The 26,756-nt window shown below is 41.8% G+C and overlaps 1 protein-coding gene across 4 annotated transcripts in view; it reads right to left on the bottom strand.

The window, feature by feature from the left end:
• Positions 1–14,118: 14,118 nt before the first annotated feature.
• Positions 14,119–26,756, bottom strand: part of LOC137998126 (tetratricopeptide repeat protein 28-like) — a 29,350-nt gene continuing 16,712 nt past the window's right edge. For all 4 annotated transcript variants that reach the window (XM_068844557.1, XM_068844555.1, XM_068844558.1 and 1 more), the window contains 2 exons: positions 18,601–21,385; positions 14,119–18,122 (listed from right to left, as the gene is read on the bottom strand). In XM_068844557.1, the coding sequence (XP_068700658.1) occupies positions 18,091–18,122; positions 18,601–21,334 (2,766 nt within the window). In that variant the 5' untranslated portion in view covers positions 21,335–21,385 and the 3' untranslated portion in view covers positions 14,119–18,090. The remainder of the gene's footprint in view (positions 18,123–18,600; positions 21,386–26,756) is intronic.

Below are 26,756 nucleotides of genomic sequence, written 5' to 3'. Positions count from 1 at the left end.
TCTTCATCGCGCAATTTGGCCAAGCATCTCAGGAGTAAAACGCCCCTGTCTACCTGTCAGTTTTCTCGGACGTCCGCGTTGTAAAGTTGAAGTCTTGCTTTTACAGCGGTTCAAGATTCTTTCATCGCGCTAATCCGCTGGTTAATTCTCCAAACAACTCCACGTGAAAACTTACCTGTGTGCCGTTTTTCGAATTGACATTCCCTTAACTTGGCTCAAATAAGACACAGACACGTTGTTATTATCATCCACCGCCGAGAACCATTTTCATCCCCTTTCCGCTAAGTCCTGTATAGTGCAGTTGCAATCTCTCACATAAATACTCTGCAACCTACACAGAAAAACATGTTCCCAGAACATATTCGGCAACAATTAGACACATAGTCCTCACTCCAGTCATCGGAGCACGCACCCAACTGACGCGATGACAACGTTTCACATCCATATCATTAACACCCAAAACGCAAACGGATCACTTAAGAACTTTCTACAGTTCTGTATCAACACATCCCGGTCAAAAAGATCGTGACACCAAGCTTGTTTTGAACCCCCCCTCCACCGTGACAATGTGGATGGCGTAAAAAACTGTCTGGCATCCCTGGAAAAAACGCCGTTCTCTTTGCAACATTGAATATTTGAAAGGGGTAATCTGCTACTCAGCGTGAGGTTGTCCCCCTTTATTTTTGTCTGAGATTGTGTGTAGCTGCGTGTCACGCGAGCTGTAGTTAGTACTTGAATGAAAGGTCATGGGAGCTATTTATGTGAAGTGTCTAGTAGAAGTGTGGAGTAATGCATATTATGGAAATGATTGAATTTTGCTAGATATATTTAACGAGTATGCAGAGGCTAGTAGTTCCAAATAAATGACACAACTTGAGGGAAATAAGGTCTCGTCAAGGAGGTCTCGACTTTTAAATTAGGTTAGAGAGTTGATTTACAGTTGTCAATTTCTTGTCAAACGTTTTTTGTTAATCTTGTGTGACGAAGTGGAGACTTCCTTAACTCGTTCATTAAGATGAACACTAAAAGATCATTTCTTGTTGCAGACAGTTGAAAATGGTAACGGTGTTGTGATACTTCTTGTGTCGAAATGGGTACATTTTGGGCACTGAGATTATAATCTATGGAGGGCAAGGCGGTGTTCTTGTGGAAGGCAATTGAGAAGTGTGTACCTCGTTTGACGTTTTCCGCGGAATTTATACTCGGGCCTTCTTTAACAAAAGGCAATATGTTAGGTAACAGTGAAGGCACTATGAAATGAAGTTCTTGCCTTCCGAAACATCGCAACTACGGTACAAACAAGTGCCAAGTAGACAACGATTAACCACCATATTAGGAAGAAAGGAACGATTAACCCATTTGATAGCCGAACGATTAAACATTTCCTAGCGCGCAGTACTGAAGAGCAGAGGTTTAGAGTGATCGGTTTACTTGTTATCCGATTTAGCATGATAGGTGAAAATCGTTTATTCCTTGAAAAACGGTACAACCCTGAATAACTCTTCATGTTGCAAACAGAGCCAAAGTGGTTAACCGTCCATTTATAAACATCCGCACTCTCATACTGATTAATTATGCTAAAGCAACGGTATACCCAATTTGCAAGACCGCACCATTTCACTGAAACGGGAGAGAATAACGCACAAAAGTGCAGATTGCACTGAAACTTTTTGTTGACAATTTTCGTTCAATGGCCATAACGACAGTACAACACTTCGGCTTGTCGGGAAATTACGAATGCAAATGGTTTTAATCGTAAGGTGGTTAACCGTATTCCGATTTATGATAAGTCGCCTGTATTGGTCCCACTGTTTACGGCGCGTACGACTAAAGAACACAGGACAAAACATATGGATGTTTGAGTTGCTTATTATTAGAACCGTTGTTGTTAACAGTACCTATGGCTTGTGTAACAAACATATATTGTAGCTTAGCGGGTGAATTTCCGATTGCACGTGACTAGTACAAATTACAGTACAGAGAACTCATGTTCAGTCACCATAGTTTATTATATCCCAATGTACTCTGTTCTATTATGCCCTGATATTGCAGTGATACGGCTTCTCTCTCGAGAAACTTTGAAATAATCAAAAGAATAGTGTTTTCTTGGTTCTACAGAATCGTTTGTTACGATCGTAGATACGACGGCCACGACTCGTATGATAGCATCTAAATCGCTTGCCATCTTCAATCGGCGGCATTATGGCCAAGCATCGTCAGAAGTAAACGCCCCTGTCTACCTGTCAGTTTTCTCGGACGTCCGCGTTGTAAAGTTGAAGTCTTGCTTTTAACAGCGGTATCAGGATTCTTCCTCCAGCGCTGTCGCTGGATTATTCTCCAAACAACTCCACGTGAAACATTACAATGTAAGTGCCGTTTTTTCGAATTGACATTCCCTTAACTTGGCTCAAATAATACACACGAGCACGTGTGTTATTATCAATCCACCGCCGAGAAACCATTTTCATCCACTTTCAGCTAAGTCCTGTATCGTGCAGTTGCAATCTCTCCCTAAATACATCTGCAACTACACAGAAAACTGTTCCAGAACATATTCGCAACAATTACACATCGTCCTCATCCAAAGCATAGGAGCACTCACCAAATGACGCGAGGACAAACGTGGCACATCCATATCATTACACCAAACCGCAACGAGATCACTTTTAAACTTTGTACAGTTCGTAATCACACAATCCCGGTCAAAAAGATCGTGACACCAAAGCTTGTTTGAACCCCCCTCCCCCGTGACAATGTTGATGGCGTAAAAACTGTCGGGCTCCTGAAAAACGCCGTTCTCTTTGCACATTGAATAGGGGGAAGGGGTAATCTGCTACGCAGCGTGAGGTGTCCCCTTTATTTTTGTCTGAGATTGTGTGTAGCTGCGGTGTCACGCGAGCTGTAGTTAGTAATTGAATGAAAAGGTCATGGGAGCTATTTATGTGAAGTGTCTGTAGAAGTTGGGAGTATGCATATTATGGAAATGATTGAATTTTGCTAGATATATTTAACGAGTATGAGAGGCTAGTAGTTCAAATAAATGAACAACTTGAGGGAAATATATTTCTCGTCAAGGAGGTCTCACTTTTAATTAGGTTAAGAGAGTTTATTTACAGTTGTCAATTCTTGTAAACGTTGTTGTTAATTGTGTGCGAAGTGGAGACTTCCTAACTCGTTCTTAGATGAACACTAAAAGATCATTTCTGTTCAGACAGTTGAAAATGTAACGGTGTTGTGATACTTTCTTGTGTCGAAATGGGTACATTTTGGGCACTGAGATATAATCTATGGAGGGCAGCGGTGTTCTTGGTGGAAGGCAATTGAGAAGTGTGTACCTCGTGACGTTTCGCGGAATTTATACTCGGCCTTCTTTAAAAGGGCAGATTTTAGTAAACAGTGAAGGCACTATGAAATGAAGTTTGCTTCCGAAACTCGCAACTACGGTAAACAAGTGCCAAGTAGACAAACGATTAACAACATATAGGAAGAAAGGAACGATTAACCATTTGATAGACGAACGAATAACCAATTCAAATCGCCAGTACTGAAGAGCAGGAGGTTTAGAGTGATCGGTTTACTTGTGATGCTATTTTACATGATAGGTAAAATCGTTTATTCAGTTGAAAACTGTACAACCCTGAAAACTCTTCATGTTGCAAACAGCCAAAGTGGTTAACCGTCATTATAAATAAATCCGCACTTCATAGCTGATTAATTATGCTAAAGCACGGTTAACCAATTGCAAGACTCACCATTTCACTGAAACGGGAGAAATACGCACAAACGTGCAGTGAACTGAAACTTTGTGTTGACAATTTTCGTTCAATGGCATAAACGACAGTACAACACTTCGGCTTGTCGGGAAATTACGAATGCAAATGGTTAATCGTAGGTGGTTAACCGTATTCGGATTTATGATAAGTCGCCTGTTTGGTCCCACTGTTACGGCGCGTACACTAAAGAACACAGGACAAAACATGGATGTTTGAGTTGCTTATGATTATAACCGTTGTTAAAACAGACTATGGCTTTGTAACAAAACATATATTGTAGCTTAGCGGGTGAATTTCCATTGACGTGACTAGTACAAATTACAGTACAGAGAACTCTGTTCAGTCACCATAGTTTATCCCAATGTACTCTGTTATATGCCCTGATATTGCAGTGATACGGCTTCTCTCTCTAGAAACTTTGAAATAATCAAAAGATAGTTCTTGGTTCTACAGAAATCGTTTGTTAATATCGTATACGACGGCCACGACTCGTAATGATAGCATCTAATCGCTTGCCATCTTCATCGCGCAATTTGGCCAAGCATCTCAGAAGTAAACGCCCCTGTCTACCTGTCAGTTTTCTCGGACGTCCCCGTTGTAAAGTTGAAGTCTTGCTTTTACAGCGGTTCAGGATTCTTTCTCGCGCTGTCGCTGGATTATTCTCCAAACAACTCCACGTGAAACATTACAATGTAGTGCCGTTTTTCGAATTGACATTCCCTTAACTTGGCTCAAATAATACACACGAGCACGTGTGTTATTATCCAACCACCGCCGAGAAACCATTTTCATCCACTTTCAGCTAAGTCCTGTATCGTGCAGTTGCAATCTCTCCCTAAATACATCTGCAACTACACAGAAAACATGTTCCAGAACATATTCGGCAACAATTAGACACATCGTCCTCATCCAAAGCATAGGAGCACTCACCCAAATGACGCGAGGACAAACGTGGCACATCCATATCATTACACCCAAACCGCAACGAGATCACTTTAGAACTTTCTACAGTTCTGTAATCAACACAATCCCGGTCAAAAAGATCGTGACACCAAAGCTTGTTTGAACCCCCCTCCCCCGTGACAATGTTGATGGCGTAAAAACTGTCGGGCTCCTGGAAAAACGCCGTTCTCTTTGCAACATTGAATAGGGGGAAGGGGTAATCTGCTACGCAGCGTGAGGGTCCCCTTTATTTTTGTCTGAGATTGTGTGTAGCTGCGTGTCACGCGAGCTGTAGTTAGTAATTGAATGAAAAGGTCATGGGAGCTATTTATGTGAAGTGTCTGTAGAAGTGGGGAGTATGCATATTATGGAAATGATTGAATTTTGCTAGATATATTTAACGAGTATGAAGAGGCTAGTAGTTCAAATAAATGAACAACTTGAGGGAAATAATTTCTCGTCAAGGAGGTCTCACTTTTAATTAGGTTAAGAGAGTTTATTTACAGTTGTCAATTCTTGTAAACGTTGTTGTTAATTGTGTGCGAAGTGGAGACTTCCTAACTCGTTCTTAGATGAACACTAAAAGATCATTTCTGTTCAGACAGTTGAAAATGTAACGGTGTTGTGATACTTCTTGTGTCGAAATGGGTACATTTTGGGCACTGAGATATAATCTATGGAGGGCAGCGGTGTTCTTGGTGGAAGGCAATTGAGAAGTGTGTACCTCGTGACGTTTCGCGGAATTTATACTCGGGCCTTCTTTAAAAAGGGCAGATTTTAGTAAACAGTGAAGGCACTATGAAATGAGTTTGCTTCCGAAACTCGCAACTACGGTAAACAAGTGCCAAGTAGACAAACGATTAACAACATATAGGAAGAAAGGAACGATTAACCATTTGATAGACGAACGATTAACCATTTCATAGCGCCAGTACTGAAGAGCAGGAGGTTTAGAGTGATCGGTTTACTTGTGATGCTATTTTACATGATAGGTAAAATCGTTTATTCAGTTGAAAACTGTACAACCCTGAAAACTCTTCATGTTGCAAACAGCCAAAGTGGTTAACCGTCATTATAAATAATCCGCACTTCATAGCTGATTAATTATGCTAAAGCACGGTTAACCAATTGCAAGACTCACCATTTCACTGAAACGGGAGAAATACGCACAAAAGTGCAGTGAACTGAAACTTTGTGTTGACAATTTTCGTTCAATGGCATAAACGACAGTACAACACTTCGGCTTGTCGGGAAATTACGAATGCAAATGGTTAATCGTAGGTGGTTAACCGTATTCGGATTTATGATAAGTCGCCTGTTTGGTCCCACTGTTACGGCGCGTACACTAAAGAACACAGGACAAACATATGGATGTTTGAGTTGCTTATGATTATAACCGTTGTTGTAAACAGACTATGGCTTTGTAACAAAACATATATTGTAGCTTAGCGGGTGAATTTCCATTGACGTGACTAGTACAAATTACAGTACAGAGAACTCTGTTCAGTCACCATAGTTTATCCCAATGTACTCTGTTATATGCCCTGATATTGCAGTGATACGGCTTCTCTCTCTAGAAACTTTGAAATAATCAAAAGATAGTTCTTGGTTCTACAGAAATCGTTTGTTAATATCGTATACGACGGCCACGACTCGTAATGATAGCATCTAATCGCTTGCCATCTTCATCGCGCAATTTGGCCAAGCATCTCAGAAGTAAACGCCCCTGTCTACCTGTCAGTTTTCTCGGACGTCCGCGTTGTAAAGTTGAAGTCTTGCTTTTACAGCGGTTCAGGATTCTTTCTCGCGCTGTCGCTGGATTATTCTCCAAACAACTCCACGTGAAACATTACAATGTAGTGCCGTTTTTCGAATTGACATTCCCTTAACTTGGCTCAAATAATACACACGAGCACGTGTGTTATTATCAATCCACCGCCGAGAAACCATTTTCATCCACTTTCAGCTAAGTCCTGTATCGTGCAGTTGCAATCTCTCCCTAAATACATCTGCAACTACACAGAAAACATGTTCCAGAACATATTCGGCAACAATTAGACACATCGTCCTCATCCAAAGCATAGGAGCACTCACCCAAATGACGCGAGGACAAACGTGGCACATCCATATCATTACACCCAAACCGCAACGAGATCACTTTAGAACTTTGTACAGTTCTGTAATCAACACAATCCCGGTCAAAAAGATCGTGACACCAAAGCTTGTTTGAACCCCCCTCCCCCGTGACAATGTTGATGGCGTAAAAACTGTCGGGCTCCTGGAAAAAACGCCGTTCTCTTTGCAACATTGAATAGGGGGAAGGGGTAATCTGCTACGCAGCGTGAGGTGTCCCCTTTATTTTTGTCTGAGATTGTGTGTAGCTGCGTGTCACGCGAGCTGTAGTTAGTAATTGAATGAAAAGGTCATGGGAGCTATTTATGTGAAGTGTCTGTAGAAGTGGGGAGTATGCATATTATGGAAATGATTGAATTTTGCTAGATATATTTAACGAGTATGAAGAGGCTAGTAGTTCAAATAAATGAACAACTTGAGGGAAATAATTTCTCGTCAAGGAGGTCTCACTTTTAATTAGGTTAAGAGAGTTTATTTACAGTTGTCAATTCTTGTAAACGTTGTTGTTAATTGTGTGCGAAGTGGAGACTTCCTAACTCGTTCTTAGATGAACACTAAAAGATCATTTCTGTTCAGACAGTTGAAAATGTAACGGTGTTGTGATACTTCTTGTGTCGAAATGGGTACATTTTGGGCACTGAGATATAATCTATGGAGGGCAGCGGTGTTCTTGGTGGAAGGCAATTGAGAAGTGTGTACCTCGTGACGTTTCGCGGAATTTATACTCGGGCCTTCTTTAAAAAGGGCAGATTTTAGTAAACAGTGAAGGCACTATGAAATGAAGTTTGCTTCCGAAACTCGCAACTACGGTAAACAAGTGCCAAGTAGACAAACGATTAACAACATATAGGAAGAAAGGAACGATTAACCATTTGATAGACGAACGATTAACCATTTCATAGCGCCAGTACTGAAGAGCAGGAGGTTTAGAGTGATCGGTTTACTTGTGATGCTATTTTACATGATAGGTAAAATCGTTTATTCAGTTGAAAACTGTACAACCCTGAAAACTCTTCATGTTGCAAACAGCCAAAGTGGTTAACCGTCATTATAAATAATCCGCACTTCATAGCTGATTAATTATGCTAAAGCACGGTTAACCAATTGCAAGACTCACCATTTCACTGAAACGGGAGAAATACGCACAAAAGTGCAGTGAACTGAAACTTTGTGTTGACAATTTTCGTTCAATGGCATAAACGACAGTACAACACTTCGGCTTGTCGGGAAATTACGAATGCAAATGGTTAATCGTAGGTGGTTAACCGTATTCGGATTTATGATAAGTCGCCTGTTTGGTCCCACTGTTACGGCGCGTACACTAAAGAACACAGGACAAAACATATGGATGTTTGAGTTGCTTATGATTATAACCGTTGTTGTAAACAGACTATGGCTTTGTAACAAAACATATATTGTAGCTTAGCGGGTGAATTTCCATTGACGTGACTAGTACAAATTACAGTACAGAGAACTCTGTTCAGTCACCATAGTTTATCCCAATGTACTCTGTTATATGCCCTGATATTGCAGTGATACGGCTTCTCTCTCTAGAAACTTTGAAATAATCAAAAGATAGTTCTTGGTTCTACAGAAATCGTTTGTTAATATCGTATACGACGGCCACGACTCGTAATGATAGCATCTAATCGCTTGCCATCTTCATCGCGCAATTTGGCCAAGCATCTCAGAAGTAAACGCCCCTGTCTACCTGTCAGTTTTCTCGGACGTCCGCGTTGTAAAGTTGAAGTCTTGCTTTTACAGCGGTTCAGGATTCTTTCTCGCGCTGTCGCTGGATTATTCTCCAAACAACTCCACGTGAAACATTACAATGTAGTGCCGTTTTTCGAATTGACATTCCCTTAACTTGGCTCAAATAATACACACGAGCACGTGTGTTATTATCAATCCACCGCCGAGAAACCATTTTCATCCACTTTCAGCTAAGTCCTGTATCGTGCAGTTGCAATCTCTCCCTAAATACATCTGCAACTACACAGAAAACATGTTCCAGAACATATTCGGCAACAATTAGACACATCGTCCTCATCCAAAGCATAGGAGCACTCACCCAAATGACGCGAGGACAAACGTGGCACATCCATATCATTACACCCAAACCGCAACGAGATCACTTTAGAACTTTCTACAGTTCTGTAATCAACACAATCCCGGTCAAAAAGATCGTGACACCAAAGCTTGTTTGAACCCCCCTCCCCCGTGACAATGTTGATGGCGTAAAAACTGTCGGGCTCCTGGAAAAAACGCCGTTCTCTTTGCAACATTGAATAGGGGGAAGGGGTAATCTGCTACGCAGCGTGAGGTGTCCCCTTTATTTTTGTCTGAGATTGTGTGTAGCTGCGTGTCACGCGAGCTGTAGTTAGTAATTGAATGAAAAGGTCATGGGAGCTATTTATGTGAAGTGTCTGTAGAAGTGGGGAGTATGCATATTATGGAAATGATTGAATTTTGCTAGATATATTTAACGAGTATGAAGAGGCTAGTAGTTCAAATAAATGAACAACTTGAGGGAAATAATTTCTCGTCAAGGAGGTCTCACTTTTAATTAGGTTAAGAGAGTTTATTTACAGTTGTCAATTCTTGTAAACGTTGTTGTTAATTGTGTGCGAGGTGGAGACTTCCTAACTCGTTCTTAGATGAACACTAAAAGATCATTTCTGTTCAGACAGTTGAAAATGTAACGGTGTTGTGATACTTCTTGTGTCGAAATGGGTACATTTTGGGCACTGAGATATAATCTATGGAGGGCAGCGGTGTTCTTGGTGGAAGGCAATTGAGAAGTGTGTACCTCGTGACGTTTCGCGGAATTTATACTCGGGCCTTCTTTAAAAAGGGCAGATTTTAGTAAACTGTGAAGGCACTATGAAATGAAGTTTGCTTCCGAAACTCGCAACTACGGTAAACAAGTGCCAAGTAGACAAACGATTAACAACATATAGGAAGAAAGGAACGATTAACCATTTGATAGACGAACGATTAACCATTTCATAGCGCCAGTACTGAAGAGCAGGAGGTTTAGAGTGATCGGTTTACTTGTGATGCTATTTTACATGATAGGTAAAATCGTTTATTCAGTTGAAAACTGTACAACCCTGAAAACTCTTCATGTTGCAAACAGCCAAAGTGGTTAACCGTCATTATAAATAATCCGCACTTCATAGCTGATTAATTATGCTAAAGCACGGTTAACCAATTGCAAGACTCACCATTTCACTGAAACGGGAGAAATACGCACAAAAGTGCAGTGAACTGAAACTTTGTGTTGACAATTTTCGTTCAATGGCATAAACGACAGTACAACACTTCGGCTTGTCGGGAAATTACGAATGCAAATGGTTAATCGTAGGTGGTTAACCGTATTCGGATTTATGATAAGTCGCCTGTTTGGTCCCACTGTTACGGCGCGTACACTAAAGAACACAGGACAAAACATATGGATGTTTGAGTTGCTTATGATTATAACCGTTGTTGTAAACAGACTATGGCTTTGTAACAAAACATATATTGTAGCTTAGCGGGTGAATTTCCATTGACGTGACTAGTACAAATTACAGTACAGAGAACTCTGTTCAGTCACCATAGTTTATCCCAATGTACTCTGTTATATGCCCTGATATTGCAGTGATACGGCTTCTCTCTCTAGAAACTTTGAAATAATCAAAAGATAGTTCTTGGTTCTACAGAAATCGTTTGTTAATATCGTATACGACGGCCACGACTCGTAATGATAGCATCTAATCGCTTGCCATCTTCATCGCGCAATTTGGCCAAGCATCTCAGAAGTAAACGCCCCTGTCTACCTGTCAGTTTTCTCGGACGTCCGCGTTGTAAAGTTGAAGTCTTGCTTTTACAGCGGTTCAGGATTCTTTCTCGCGCTGTCGCTGGATTATTCTCCAAACAACTCCACGTGAAACATTACAATGTAGTGCCGTTTTTCGAATTGACATTCCCTTAACTTGGCTCAAATAATACACACGAGCACGTGTGTTATTATCAATCCACCGCCGAGAAACCATTTTCATCCACTTTCAGCTAAGTCCTGTATCGTGCAGTTGCAATCTCTCCCTAAATACATCTGCAACTACACAGAAAACATGTTCCAGAACATATTCGGCAACAATTAGACACATCGTCCTCATCCAAAGCATAGGAGCACTCACCCAAATGACGCGAGGACAAACGTGGCACATCCATATCATTACACCCAAACCGCAACGAGATCACTTTAGAACTTTCTACAGTTCTGTAATCAACACAATCCCGGTCAAAAAGATCGTGACACCAAAGCTTGTTTGAACCCCCCTCCCCCGTGACAATGTTGATGGCGTAAAAACTGTCGGGCTCCTGGAAAAAACGCCGTTCTCTTTGCAACATTGAATAGGGGGAAGGGGTAATCTGCTACGCAGCGTGAGGTGTCCCCTTTATTTTTGTCTGAGATTGTGTGTAGCTGCGTGTCACGCGAGCTGTAGTTAGTAATTGAATGAAAAGGTCATGGGAGCTATTTATGTGAAGTGTCTGTAGAAGTGGGGAGTATGCATATTATGGAAATGATTGAATTTTGCTAGATATATTTAACGAGTATGAAGAGGCTAGTAGTTCAAATAAATGAACAACTTGAGGGAAATAATTTCTCGTCAAGGAGGTCTCACTTTTAATTAGGTTAAGAGAGTTTATTTACAGTTGTCAATTCTTGTAAACGTTGTTGTTAATTGTGTGCGAGGTGGAGACTTCCTAACTCGTTCTTAGATGAACACTAAAAGATCATTTCTGTTCAGACAGTTGAAAATGTAACGGTGTTGTGATACTTCTTGTGTCGAAATGGGTACATTTTGGGCACTGAGATATAATCTATGGAGGGCAGCGGTGTTCTTGGTGGAAGGCAATTGAGAAGTGTGTACCTCGTGACGTTTCGCGGAATTTATACTCGGGCCTTCTTTAAAAAGGGCAGATTTTAGTAAACTGTGAAGGCACTATGAAATGAAGTTTGCTTCCGAAACTCGCAACTACGGTAAACAAGTGCCAAGTAGACAAACGATTAACAACATATAGGAAGAAAGGAACGATTAACCATTTGATAGACGAACGATTAACCATTTCATAGCGCCAGTACTGAAGAGCAGGAGGTTTAGAGTGATCGGTTTACTTGTGATGCTATTTTACATGATAGGTAAAATCGTTTATTCAGTTGAAAACTGTACAACCCTGAAAACTCTTCATGTTGCAAACAGCCAAAGTGGTTAACCGTCATTATAAATAATCCGCACTTCATAGCTGATTAATTATGCTAAAGCACGGTTAACCAATTGCAAGACTCACCATTTCACTGAAACGGGAGAAATACGCACAAAAGTGCAGTGAACTGAAACTTTGTGTTGACAATTTTCGTTCAATGGCATAAACGACAGTACAACACTTCGGCTTGTCGGGAAATTACGAATGCAAATGGTTAATCGTAGGTGGTTAACCGTATTCGGATTTATGATAAGTCGCCTGTTTGGTCCCACTGTTACGGCGCGTACACTAAAGAACACAGGACAAAACATATGGATGTTTGAGTTGCTTATGATTATAACCGTTGTTGTAAACAGACTATGGCTTTGTAACAAAACATATATTGTAGCTTAGCGGGTGAATTTCCATTGACGTGACTAGTACAAATTACAGTACAGAGAACTCTGTTCAGTCACCATAGTTTATCCCAATGTACTCTGTTATATGCCCTGATATTGCAGTGATACGGCTTCTCTCTCTAGAAACTTTGAAATAATCAAAAGATAGTTCTTGGTTCTACAGAAATCGTTTGTTAATATCGTATACGACGGCCACGACTCGTAATGATAGCATCTAATCGCTTGCCATCTTCATCGCGCAATTTGGCCAAGCATCTCAGAAGTAAACGCCCCTGTCTACCTGTCAGTTTTCTCGGACGTCCGCGTTGTAAAGTTGAAGTCTTGCTTTTACAGCGGTTCAGGATTCTTTCTCGCGCTGTCGCTGGATTATTCTCCAAACAACTCCACGTGAAACATTACAATGTAGTGCCGTTTTTCGAATTGACATTCCCTTAACTTGGCTCAAATAATACACACGAGCACGTGTGTTATTATCAATCCACCGCCGAGAAACCATTTTCATCCACTTTCAGCTAAGTCCTGTATCGTGCAGTTGCAATCTCTCCCTAAATACATCTGCAACTACACAGAAAACATGTTCCAGAACATATTCGGCAACAATTAGACACATCGTCCTCATCCAAAGCATAGGAGCACTCACCCAAATGACGCGAGGACAAACGTGGCACATCCATATCATTACACCCAAACCGCAACGAGATCACTTTAGAACTTTCTACAGTTCTGTAATCAACACAATCCCGGTCAAAAAGATCGTGACACCAAAGCTTGTTTGAACCCCCCTCCCCCGTGACAATGTTGATGGCGTAAAAACTGTCGGGCTCCTGGAAAAAACGCCGTTCTCTTTGCAACATTGAATAGGGGGAAGGGGTAATCTGCTACGCAGCGTGAGGTGTCCCCTTTATTTTTGTCTGAGATTGTAGAACGGGATTTGAACCCGGAGCAGCGGCATGCAAACCCAACGCCCTAACCACTCGACCACGCTGCCTCCTTTTGTAACTATTTAAGCTCTTAATTTTGTATGCATCTTCAGTCTGATGATGGTATAGTTTCTACTGAAATATAACTGTCACTTAAGATCTTGGTTTTTGTTCATTTCTCGTCAAAATTTAAAGACCCCATGAATCTACTCGGTCTATCGTTTATCTTATACAATGTATGTCCTGAAATCATCATCAGCTTCTGGCTTTTCAATGTCAAATGTTGAAAAAAGTGAATGGCGCTTACAAACTTCCATACGTAGCTTCCCTCCTGGTGCTCTCATTTTCTCCTTTCATCAAAAACACAAATTAAACAAGCTTGGGATTTAAATCAAATGAATTATTATTTATAAAATAATTAGGATAGTACGCACACTCTCATTTGTCAATAGCTGTGTTTAGATGAGAGTATGGTAACACAGCTGTGACATCACACGAATTTTGATTGGTTATGTATTGTCGAACTCGCATTTTGATTGGTTGGTAGGAAATATCAGCGTGTATCAAGAAAATCTGTTTAAATCAAGAAGTAAAAAATCCAGCATTTTCCTTCATTTGTCGAATTATCTTTCAGAAATCTTTTATAAAAGCAAAAGAGGACTTTTTTCAGTGTTTCCATAGCCTCATCTAAACACGAGCGGGAGTTGGGAGAATTCGAGACAGTTATGCAAACCCAAGATGCAGTGATTTCCACATCTGTCCTCTATTGCTTAATTACTGCCACATCCCTTAACAAAGAAAAACAAAAAAAACAATGGAAAAATTAAAACTGTTACTCTTTAACCAAAACCGTTTTTCTCTTGGCTTACTTTCATGTAAAGATTATCGAAACTTTGAAAAGAACCTACCTTGAGAGGGAAGAGTTGTCTTCTGGAAAGATGTGCGCTAGCAATCTTTGACCAAGAAAAACTTTAAGCAAACCTGAACACGATGCATGGTGCGCAATGCCGTTCTCCAGTTTTTCGTGTTTGATATGATTTTGCATAGTTCCACTTAATTGGATTTGTTCATCTAACGTATGAAAACTCGAGGAATGGAATTCACATTTACTTGCATTTATTTGTATCTGAAGAGTTAGCATACACGAATACCAGAAACCATTGGAGTTATAATGATACCGAGATATTTTGAGACGCGCCGGGTGGCAGCTCTTTCCAGCTGAGAAAACAGCTGAACGCAGAAATGTTCTCTAAATTTCAGTCCATTGTTTTCGAAAGCAACGGGAGAAGAGCAGGTGATTCAGTGAACAGGACTGATTCAAAGTAGAAAACATTATTTTCTGACAAAAGTTCGCCATCTTTGAACAATCTCGTTCACAGAACCCTTCCAAGGTGGTTTCCCGAAACAGGCGCTGTTGCATTTGTAGCTTCCGCAGCCTAGCCTCCCATGCAGGCGTATAGAAAACTGAGGACGGAAGAGTAAGAGGCTAGTAAATACAGTTATTAAATTCTCAACCTCGGATAATGCTATTCTCGTGCTCTGATTGGTTCACTCAATCTCGGTTATCAGCTCATATACCTTAGTTTGACCTTATATGGTAAATGATTGCGCTTAGCGTTGCTAAACTAAAAACGTTTACGCCAAAAAACGAAATTTCTTTCGGTATAAAGCAAAAGAAAAACGTTTTTGTGGAAAGTTTGGATCACTTTCGAAGCTTAGAGATACGCGAAAAGGTAAGAAATGTTTTTGTGATGAGCCTGCGTCTGTCTGACCACGAGGTATTACACAACATCGCATCTTCATCAACTTTTTTCGATTTCGCTAGGATTTTCTCGCTTTTTTTTTCTCGTATTTCGTACTTCTAAACTTTTGGAGTTTAAGGAATTTAATAAAACAATTATTCCATTCGCGCTTGTTGGATATGAGAGTGGTTATAGCCAACTCGGCGCTACGCGCCTCGTTGGCTATTTACCATCTCATATCCAACACACGCTCATGGAATAATTGTTAATTATAGGAAGTTGCAATCTAAGGCAGGAGCCCATGGCCTTCTGTCTCAGGTTATTAAAGTGCGTTCGACAATCGCTTTGGAATTGCAGAAGAAGGGTACAGAAAGAAACAATCTCTTTTTGCAACCATGTCCTCTATGACATGTTCACTAAGAAACAGTGACTTCGATATCCCTATAACACTATTAATTGACATACTAGCTGGACCCATATGTCCAAATAAATTTTCACCACAATTGCTTGTAATCTCGCAGTCTGGTTGGCTAATTTGCCGTTGTCGATAAGCGTCTAGGGGTGCGTTCCTTTGGGATGATCCGAAAAAGGATCATTGATCCAAGATCACTTGGATCATGGTGCATAACACAAACCGAAGAATCCTTTCCCAGAGTGGATTTATCGGTTCCTTTGATGCACCCTGATCCAAGTGATCTTGGATCAGTGATCCTTTTTCGGATCATCCCAAAGGAACGCACCCCTACACAACACTGCTCGCATCATTTTTTCACGCAATGTAATAGCCTATCAGAACGCTCATTTTGGGAAATAAACCAATCACATTGCAATAAAGTTATGGACAACGCTTGCTCTTTCTTTGTGTCATGATTTTGGTCACGCTCGCAAATAAACACTTTCTTTGGCGTTGAATATTGTGATAAAAAAAACATCTAGCAAGTGGTTCAGCGTTGTCTGTACTCTTATAGTCAACGATATTCGTCATCAGAGAGGTCAAAATTTGTTGTGGATTCACTGGGTTTTGAGCACTGTGATTACGAATATCGTTGGCGATAAGAGTACAGACAACGCTGAACCACTTTCGATTTGTTAAACAGCCCCACCTCGCTCTCTCTTGATCACACGTTTTCAGGCCTGGAAGCCACTAGTTCATTTTGGGAGGGCATGCACACAGTATTCCTTTGAATTATTGTCGATTTTAGTTTTTAACTGACACTGAAGAAGACTTGTTCAAAAACACTTCCAACAACCCCAGACCTCTCAACCTCAAAACACCGAAAATCTGGAGACTGAAGCCAAAAAATCTGGAGATTGATCGACCGGCAGACAAAACCAAGTAAACACAGGTTCTTAATAAGAGAAATGGTTTTTTTTTCTGCTTATAATTTTTTTAAAACATGTGTGGACCTTAACAACACAGAAATAAACTTGATTTTCACAGCTTCAATACTCACAGCTTAAGTCCAGCCAGTGTGTGAGCACTGAGCTGAACTCATTGCTCAGCATTATATCATCATCATATATATCAGCAATTTCCACCATTTTGAAACCGTGATCAAAATGCCAGAGACTGGTTATGATAACCTGATTTCGAACAGGTGTTTTATACATGGTCATAGACGACAGTCTGTCATGGGCTGTGTTTCCAGTGAACAGACGGATGAAGAACTAAACAGCTTAGCTTCGTTTGTTAAGTTTAACTATAAGTTTGCACAGAATTGACGCAAGAAACTCACCTAAGCCAGCCAAAAATGAAATGCTACAAAAATATATATATGTTCTTTCAGCTTGCGCCTCTATTTATCGTGGGATTTGTCTGCCTCGTCGTGAGAACGTGAGATTGAACTGAAAACCGTGAGTCTCACGACAAAATCGTGAGACTTGAGAGGTCTGCAACCCCATCAGGAAAGATATTGACAACTCTATTTTGCTGTGGAGATAACTTTGTTTCGACCATTTAAACTGTACAATTCCCTGCTACCAGAGGTCTCTTTTCTTTTGTGTTCGCTGCGCTGACGAATACAGGAAAGAGACCTGTGCCATGGGTCAGCACTCTTCAAACCACACGCTCCATGAAATGTTTGCCGACTGTGACTTGAGCCCACTGTGTCCCGTGTATTACTTTACAGTAATTCCACTGTTGTTAAGTGAGCCCACACAACGTGAGGTATCACGTGAGGATTCTGTCGCTAAGTAACCCCCATGCAAGGTCAACACAGTGAATTTAGACCCATGGCAAAGGTCTCTTTCCCGTTTTTGTCAGCCCAGTGAACGCAAACGAAAAGACACTTCTTCTTGCAGGGAAAGTGTACAGTTGACCGAAAGACAAAACATACATTTGCTAGAAGAGAATACATGTGTCCCTTACTGGTTAATGAATTTAGACAGGATTGTGGGCGAGCTTGAAGTTTTTGGGAAAAAGAAAATAAAAAGCGATAGACATTTTTTTAGCCGGGTGTTTGAAAACTCATTAAAACGTTGTAGTCATTATGGTAGCATACCTGTGCCCACGTTGCCATTGGCGACGATTATTGACGGACAATAAAATGATCAACCGAATTCTTCTCGAGAATTTCCATCTCATTTAAATGTGAATGCTACATTAAAATTTGTAATTTCCAAACATTTCTACTTTCCTTACATTGTTTTTTAGCTTATAGACATTTGCCTCCCAAAACAATTAAATTGCTTATTTATCTTTGACTAACCTTACAGACACACAGAAAATACACAAACCCCGAGACTGTAACTTATTGATATTGTAAATGGAAACTAAAGAGTATACTTGTCACCCAAAAAAGTTGGAGTTATTTTCAAGTATTTTCAAGGGCCAAAATAACATAACGGCTAGATCCTCAGTCATGGAAGCAAACCGTTTTGCCAAGTCCCTGATTTCTAGGAAGTGATTAACTAATCCTGGTACAGATGCTTACAAAACAAGGCATCTTTTAAACATCGTTTCTGAAAAAAAAAATTAAAGAAAGCAACAAATAGTGGGTTAAAAGGCAATAAGGAATTTCGTTCTGATTGGCAAGTAAATAATATAACAATTAACCAAATTCATGAAATGTTTCTGCTTAGTTAATGCCAACAATTCCTATTCGGTGTTTGACATGTAGACTGTACGACCTCCATAGCTAAGTTCACTTGACGTACGTCACTGGCTATCACCGATTAGTTTCACTGTCAGTCCATCATAACACGGCTCAAACAGCCAGCTATCTGCAGGAAGGCCAAAGTAGCTGACTCGGAAACTGCAGACATTATTTAATTCAGGTATTAGCCAAAGCGGTTTGAGTAAAAATAACCACGCTAACAACTGATTTTAAAACCATTTCTCTGTGAAGAACGTACCTGCTCCTTTCTACAACTTGCTGATTCAAAACATGCACAAAGTACAGTGATTCAGTTATGAAAGTTATATTTAAAAAGTACTTACCATTCTTTTCATGTTCTTGTTGCCCAAATTCAAAGGTGATATCATCACCAATTAGCACAAATGGTGCCCAGTGTTTTATGGCGGAATAATCCTTTGTCTCCCGAAGAGATCTCATAGCATGGTGAAGAGCTGTACTTGCACTTTTTCTATCTGCCAAGTGTTGGTAGAAACTCTTCATGAACATCCAGGTTGCCTTGTCGTTGATTGCCCAGAGTGACACCAGAACAGACCGGGCACCAGCACACAGGAAAGCCCTGGCTATTCCCACAATACCCTCAGATTTTACCTCTCCCTGGCCACTATGACAGCAACTCAGCACAACCAGTCTTGCCTGGAGACGAACTGCTTGAACATCGCTCAATGATAACATGTAATCTTCCTTTTTAGGGATCTTAGATGTGCGTTCGGGATTTGGGGCCAAAGCAATTTCTCCAGATCTGTCATCCCCATGTGCAGCAATGTGGATTAACCCAACTGACTTCATTCTTTTCAGCACCTCAGCTTTGGTTGCACTTTTTCCTGTAAGAGGCGCGGTCTGCAGAAGTTTTCCGATCATATCCACCTCTTTTTTCGCACATGGCAGCTGTGCATACATGGGTTCACCAGTGCGGTAAGTGACTTCCTTCAAGCACGGATCACCCACAAGCATCGCTTCATTCTTACTTTGGAAGTCGTCAGGTGCAACAGCGATCAATTTTAAAGCAGTCAGCGAGGGAATTGCACGGATCCTGACAGAGTCACTCAATGCAGAAAAAGGAGCCAGGCAAAAGTGACCATCAGGAACAAAGACTAAGTCATCACCCTGGAGCAAGTCTGTGATAGGACTGACTAAGACATCGTACAAGGGCTGCAAAGAGTGCACAGAGAAGCTCGAGGACTGAACGGATTCTTTAACAGTTTCCCTACTGCTCGAGAAGTCGCTGCATTGTTTGTCAAGTGAACGATTCTCACATCGTACAACGGTCCGCTCATTGATCTGTTTAAAAGTACTTTTCATCAGAGAGTCTGCACTTCCATTTTCGATTTTCTTTTGTCTAAAAGTTATCCCGATATCTTCTCTTAACAACCAGAAGCTGATCGTGTTCCCTTCAAGTGCTGTGAAAACAGTTTGTGAAGGTAGATCTTTCATAAGCAAAGGGACAGTTACCTTCATCGTAGGTTTCTCATCAACGCTGTATTGCATCTTCAAAATGTCTGCCAAAGCCTGCGCTCGTCCTTGCTCAGCAGCATACAAAGCCTCATCAACCTCTCCAGTTTTCAAAAGTGTTGTCCACAGAGCGGTGTATGCAAGCCTATATCTGTCACGAAAGCTAATTTTCCATGCATCCTCTGACCGAAGAAGACGCCTTGTTTCATCAAAATAATGAATGCTTAGACGATAGTAATTAAGAGCTTTGCTAAAGGAGTCGAAAAATTCATGAACAAGACCAATCCGATAACATGCCATTGCCTGCCCTATTTGGTCTTCCGTTTCCTTGCAAATACTAAGATGTTGATTGTGGTACACTATGGCTTGCTTAAAATCTCCAAGACTTCGATACGCGTCGCCGAGATTGCCATAGGCTCCTCCTTCACCGGCTCTATCCCCCAGTTCTTTTGCAATACTAAGATGTTGATTTTGGTACGCTATGGCTTGCTTAAAATCACCAAGACTTTGATAAGCGTTGCCGAGATTGCCATAGGCAGTTCCTTCTCTGGCCCTATCCCCTAGTTCTTTTGCAATACTAAGATGTTGATTGTGGTGCGCTATGGCTCGGTTAAAATCACCAAAACCTTGATAAGCATTCCCGAGATTGCCATAGGCGGCTCCTTCTCCAGCCCTGTCCCCCAGTTGTTCTGTAAAAGTAAGATGTTGATTGTGGTACGCTATGGCTTGCTTAAAATCACCAAGACCTTGATAAGCGTTGCCGACACTGCTATAGGCGGCTCCTTCTCCAGCCCTGTCCCCCAGTTGTTCTGTAATAGTAAGATGTTGATTGTGGTACGCTATGGCTCGCCTAAAATCACCAAGACTTCGATAAGCGTTGCCGAGATTGCCATAGGCTCTTCCTTCTCCGGCCCTATCCCCCAGTTCTTTTGCAATACTAAGATGTTGATTGTGGTACGCTATGGCTTCCTTAAAATCACCAAGACTTCGATAAGCATTGCCGAGATTGCCACAGGCTCTTCCTTCTCCTGCCCTATCCCCCAGTTCTTTTGCAATACTAAGATGTTGATTATGGTACGCTACGGCTGGCTTAAAATCACCAAGACTGTCACAAGCGTTGCCGAGATTGCCGTAGGCTCCTCCTTCTCTGGCCCTATCCCCCAGTTCTTTTGCAATACTAAGATCTTGATTGTGGTACGCTATGGCTTGCTTAAAATCACCAAGACTTCGATAAGCGATGCCGAGGTTGCAATAGGCTCCTCCTTCTCTGGCCCTATCCCCCAGTTCTTTTGCAATACTAAGATGTTGATTGTGGTACGCTATGGCTTGCTTAAAGTCACCAAGACTTTGATAAGCGATGCCAAGATTGCCATAGGCGGCTCGTTGTCCGGCCCTTAAACCTATTTCCTTAAAAATAGCTAATGCTTCTGTGTAATTTGTTATGGCCTGATTAAAGTCAGCTGCGTCCTGATAGTATCTACCAAGATTGAAACAAGCCAAACCTTCGTCTTGCCTGTCTCCATCCTTTCTTGCAACGCTAAGCTCTTGCATGTGCTGCTCCAAAACGTCCAATTTTCTATCCACCATTCTTGATAATAGTCAGAACCAGGAAATTTTTTTCAGAAATCTTGAATGCACCTAAGAGATAAATGAAAACACGATAAGTATAATGCCCTGACTACAGGATGCTAAACCGGCACAGCAAGATTAATTGAACAGTGAAGGAATAACTATCTTAAGCCAGTATTTCGTAAGAAAATGCCTTTCTTTATCAGGGTTTCCCAAGGAATGATTTCGGCTTATGGAGATAGTTGTTACAGATTGAATAAATAGGAATGTAGCTCGTAGTATGATAAAATACTTGGGCGTTTAACAGACTAAGCGTTTTATACAATAATAATCGAGGAACATTAAAAATAGAAATTCTATTATGTAATGAGGGAAAAACAGCCTATAGGAAAATGATGGCATCCCATTTCATCTTTCTTATCGAAAGCTAATTAAAAGTTCCTAAGATATGGTTGGCTGGCAGGAAATTTGCTGCCGGTATGTAGCTGACAGGAGGGTATGTCATTAAGAGTGTAATATTCAATTTTCTGCAATTGACGTCAAACTCATAAATTTTTATTTCAGGTCTAAATCTATCCAATGTCGGAATCGGAAATTCAATCGCCTGTTTTTCTTCATGATTTTTTGGTCTGGATACCTCTGGTTAATCCATGTTTTTTGATCCGGGGAGTTTGAATGAGCTAATTAAATTGCTAACACGTTTCCATTGGGAAAGGCTGCTCGTCACGACAAAATTGGCCGTTTTTATTTTAGAGGCGCATAATCCGGCTGTCCGAATTATGCCTTTCCCTCTCTTTCTCCATAAGCCGAGATCATTCCTTGGGAAACCCTGATAAAGAAAGGCATTTTCTTTCGAAACATTGGCTTAAGATAGTTATTCCCTCACTTTTCAGTTAATCTTGCTGTGCTGGTTTTTAGCATCCTGTAGTCAGGGCATTGAACTTATTTTGTTTTTGTATTTCTCGGCGTTGTTTAATGTGTACTGTGGGTAGCCACTTAGACACTGTACTACCAACGGAGTCTTCAAGTACGTTGTTCGTTGTCATTCGTGTTCTAACCATTCACTACACTAGCTCTCTACGAACGTCATTGGCTTCCTATTGCCTATAGAATCAGGTTTAAGATTTAAATCAATTCATGGATCAGCACCATCTTATCTCACTGGCTTAATTACGCTCGAATATATATAATAGCCTGTTATTAGCAGTTCTGCCGAAGATAAGGTGCCCAACACTTGATGGCACGTCGCCTGGCCTGCTTGTTGTTCGACACTTTGAGTTTTATTGCAAAAGCAAGTGCGACACTGTTTGTATCTGTTCCTTTAATTTTAACATCACTTTCTTGAATACGTACACAAGCACCAAGAACAAAGTGTTAAACAGAAAAACTGAACAGAAAATCGTGATTGGACACCTAGTAGTTAGACAACAATAGTGTTTCAGATTTCAGGTACGCTGACATTTCATAAGAAGCACTTGTTTTCAACATTTGGAACCTCGTTATAGCGGTTAGCTGCCACATGCAATTCGCCTTACCAAACATTAAAATCTTATAATCGCGGGAGATTCTTACGAGAACATTTCCATAACTGGACTTGGAGGCCTTCGGGTAGAGTATCTTTTTTCTAATATTGGTCAATATCAATGTTATTTTCCAAGTGGTCTGAATAGCACAAGTGTTCCTGATATTGTTAAAAATACAACCACACTTTTGAGATTAAGGAACATGTTTTGATGTCTCAAACATCATCATCAGCCATAGTGAGTGTATATGCCCGATCCTTGAGACCGGATGGGCTTAATGAGAGTAACTTCTTTTTTAGCCAGAACAGAGGGGAACATAGCCGAAAGTAAAATTCTGTTTCTAATACAGAATTACCTATTACATGCTTTACTGGGTAATTTGTCTGCTATTTTCCCTTATTTTTACACTTACTTCTCTTTTATTTTTAGCGTAACTCATATACTCTCCGTTCGCATGCTATCCTTTGTCACGAGCATATGTTGTCCCTTGGCATGTGTGGATGTTACTTATGTTTGAATTGTTACGGTTATTTACGGTTGAAGTCGTAGCGCGCACTTTCGTATTTCAGTGGCGTAGTAGAAATTTTGTATAACGGTTTTTCTTCATTCACCCTGAAGAAGACCAACAAGTCGGTCGAAATAGAGGTGTTCTCTATAAACGTGTCTTGTCTTCATTTGTGTTATACATATATTGTGTTAGATATATATATATATATAGCTCTTTGGCATTACAAAGCTTTGGCTTTCATGTCCAAATTGAGCACTCTACTGGGATGAGTCATTGCCGCTAGCAATTGCGCATGCTTACTAGCTTGCTAGTTTGAGCACTCTGGCATGGCTTAGATGTACCACATGTGTGGGACATCTGGGCTCGCTTTATAAGCTCAACCTCTATCCTAGACATCAGCACTGCACTGATGAGGCCCAGAAGCCCATCATAGCACGTTTCATACCAGATTTGTGGTAGACTAATTGGCTTTTTCTTTTTTTTGTTGGACCCTTTCCTAAGTACCTGCCGGGAGCGAACGGCGTGGGTCCTACCCTAAATTGTCTTCGGTATGTCTCAACCTACGCCTGTATCCCCTCTGTGGTCTGATATTGTTGAGAATACGCCTGTGCCTCCCTCTGTTTCTGTTGCTGGCCAATCTGATTCGCCATCCCACATGGATACCAGTCCTGGTGGCTCTTATGCTGATAGAGTGACTCTTGGTGCTGCTGATTCTCGTCCAAAAGTTTCCAGTGTAGCTCCGCATCGTAGGTCTTATCTGTCTACGTTTGAAAGAGAGCATTTTGATGTTTTGAATGTCATGCCTGAGCGTCCTGCTTCCGCATACTTCACAATCCCTGACAGCTCAGTTACGACTAAGCAAATCTTTGATAGCTTGGTGAGAGATGGCTTTCCTCCGACGTCAGTCCGTTGTCTTCAGAGATCTCAGAATGGGTCAGTGGTCCTCACCTTCACGAAAGAGGAGATCCGAAACAAGTTTCTGCAGCAGTCGTCTTTCTTTGTTGGAAACCAGCCTCATGCAGCTCATCTTGCAGGCAGAGCCTTGTCTTATGTTGTTGTGTACGACGCTCCTTTTGAGTTATGGCACTGTTTACTCCCAGCGTCGCTGCTCCGTCCAGGGCTTCCTCCAGGTCCAGAACGGTATCCGTACTCTTCACATGTGTATCGATGACCCCATCCCGTCATACCTTCGTTTTGGTAAGTACCTTCTTCGCGTCCAGTATGAAGGCCAGGTGAAGACCTGTAGAAGATACAATGAGCCAGGTCATTTGGCCCAAGAGTGTCATCAGATGCTCTGCTTTAACTGTGAAGTGATTGGCCATCATGCCCGTGATTGTCCTACTGGGGTTTGATGCTGCATTTGTAAACAACCTGGCCACATGGCCACTGACTGCCGCCACTCTTGGTATCGCCGCCCGCTTTCGCATCGTGATGCCGTTGATGCTGAGCCCCCGAGCCAGCCTGCTGCTGACCCCCATCTCGTGGATGTGCCCCCTCCTACTCTAGATGCTGAGAATGCTGATTCAGGTGACGTCGATCTTGATAGCCCCTCAGTGGAGAATGCAGAGGAAGATTCGGCAGGGTCTGAGGACGATTCCCTGGAAACTGAATTTGACCAGCCCTTGGCCTCGGCCCTTTCTTCTGAGCCTGCGTCTGACCTTTTAACTTCTCAAGGCCTCATAAAGGATGCCTCTGATATTCAGGCTCCCGGAGTGCAGGAATTTCCCGTTTCTTCCCTGACTGATACGAGTGTTGAGAGTGACGAGTCTGAGCCTGAGAGTATTGCCACATCTGAACTGATGGATTCCGACGCTGTGCCTGATAATATGTCTCCTGTGTCTAAGCAGCCCTCTCGCCGAAGGAAGAGACCTCGACATGGCTCGTCCCGACGCGCTGCTTTGGGTAAGTCGTCTCTTCTGTCTGTAGTAAGTGAGGATACCCCCACTTAGTTTAGCCTTCTTAAGGTGCGCTACGATTAATGTTAGCGGTTTAAGTCAACGTAAGTTTTCACTGGTCTCTGATTTCTTTCGTGTTTCATTCAAGAAACCATGATTTCCCATGATGCTGTTTTGCGCTCCTTCTCCTCTGTGTGGCCAGGCCCCAGCTTCTGGGCCCCTGCTGTCGAGAGGAGAGGGGGGTTAGCTATCTTATGTTCTGATGCTTTTCGTAATAATGTTTCTGTTTGGAAGAAGGATCATACTGGGCGCATTCTCAGCTTACTTATTAAGTGTGACGATTTTAATCTTAATCTAGTTAACCCTTATGTGCCGACGATTCCGGCCGAGAGAAAGATTTTCCTTCCGTTGGTCCCGTCCTTTTTTCTTCCAAACTCCCGGCTCCTGATTGGGGGGATATGAATTGTTTTAACTCAGCCCTTGTCAAATTGGGTGGGTCGGTTTCCCTTGACTCCGGCTTATCGGACCTAAAATCTTGCTGTAACCTCCATGACACTTGGCGTCTTTTGCATCCCCGAGACAGGCATTTCACCTGGTTCAGCCCAGACCTTTCAATTGCCAGCAGACTGGATACATTTTTGGTCCCGCAGCTTCTGTGTAGTCAAGTCACTAGGTGCGATATTCTCCCATGCGTTTTCTCAGATCATGACTTTGTTACTTTAGAGTATGATATTGTGGCTCTCCCCCTGTGAGGCCCGGGAGTTTGGAAGTTTTAACAATTCTCTCCTCGATGATGAATCCTCTTGTTTAGAGATTTTGGATTTAATTGAGCAGTCTCTGGCCTTTCGGCATTGCTTTGCTTCTCAGCGCGATTTCTGGGAGTCTTTAAAGTCTAACATTAAGCTCACTGCGGTCGCCTTTTCTCGTCGTAAACATCGTTTACTCTCGTCCCAGAAGGTTTTTCTAACCAACCGCTTGATTGTCTTGAAGAATCGCCTGGCTTCGGCCGATGTTTTTGTTACTCCTGAAATTCTGACTTCAATGGCTCCTCTGCGGTCGCTTTTAGATTCCGAGATGGAGGGTTCTAAGATTCGCAGCAGGGTTAAGTGAGCGGAGGAGGGGGAGTCTCCCTCTGGTTTCTTTCTCGGTCTTGAAAATGAGAGACACGAGAGAGGCTCAGGCTCCTCTGTCTTTGATTCTGAGGGGCAAGAGGTTTTTTCCCCTCCTGACATGATTCAAGCTCACGAGCGTTTTTATTCGTCCTTATTTTCTGAAGAGCCAATTGACCCTGTAGCCCAATCCCATTTGTTTGAGCACGTTACCCGCCGGTTTATCGGATGCTGCGCGCGAATCATGCGAGGGTCTTCTTTCTTTGAACGAGGAGTCCGACGCCCTTCGCCTCTCTAATAGGAACAAAACGCCCGGTCCTGACGGCTTAACTGTTGAGTTTTATTCTGCGTTCTGGTCCCTCTTGGGGCCCCTCTTAGTTGATATGTTTAATGAGTCTCTCGCCC

The sequence above is a fragment of the Montipora foliosa genome, chromosome 3 (assembly GCF_036669935.1).
Source record: "Montipora foliosa isolate CH-2021 chromosome 3, ASM3666993v2, whole genome shotgun sequence".
Lineage (NCBI taxonomy): Eukaryota > Metazoa > Cnidaria > Anthozoa > Scleractinia > Acroporidae > Montipora > Montipora foliosa.
Note: the sequence above shows the minus strand (reverse complement) of the source record. Positions and strands in the feature narration are given on the sequence as shown.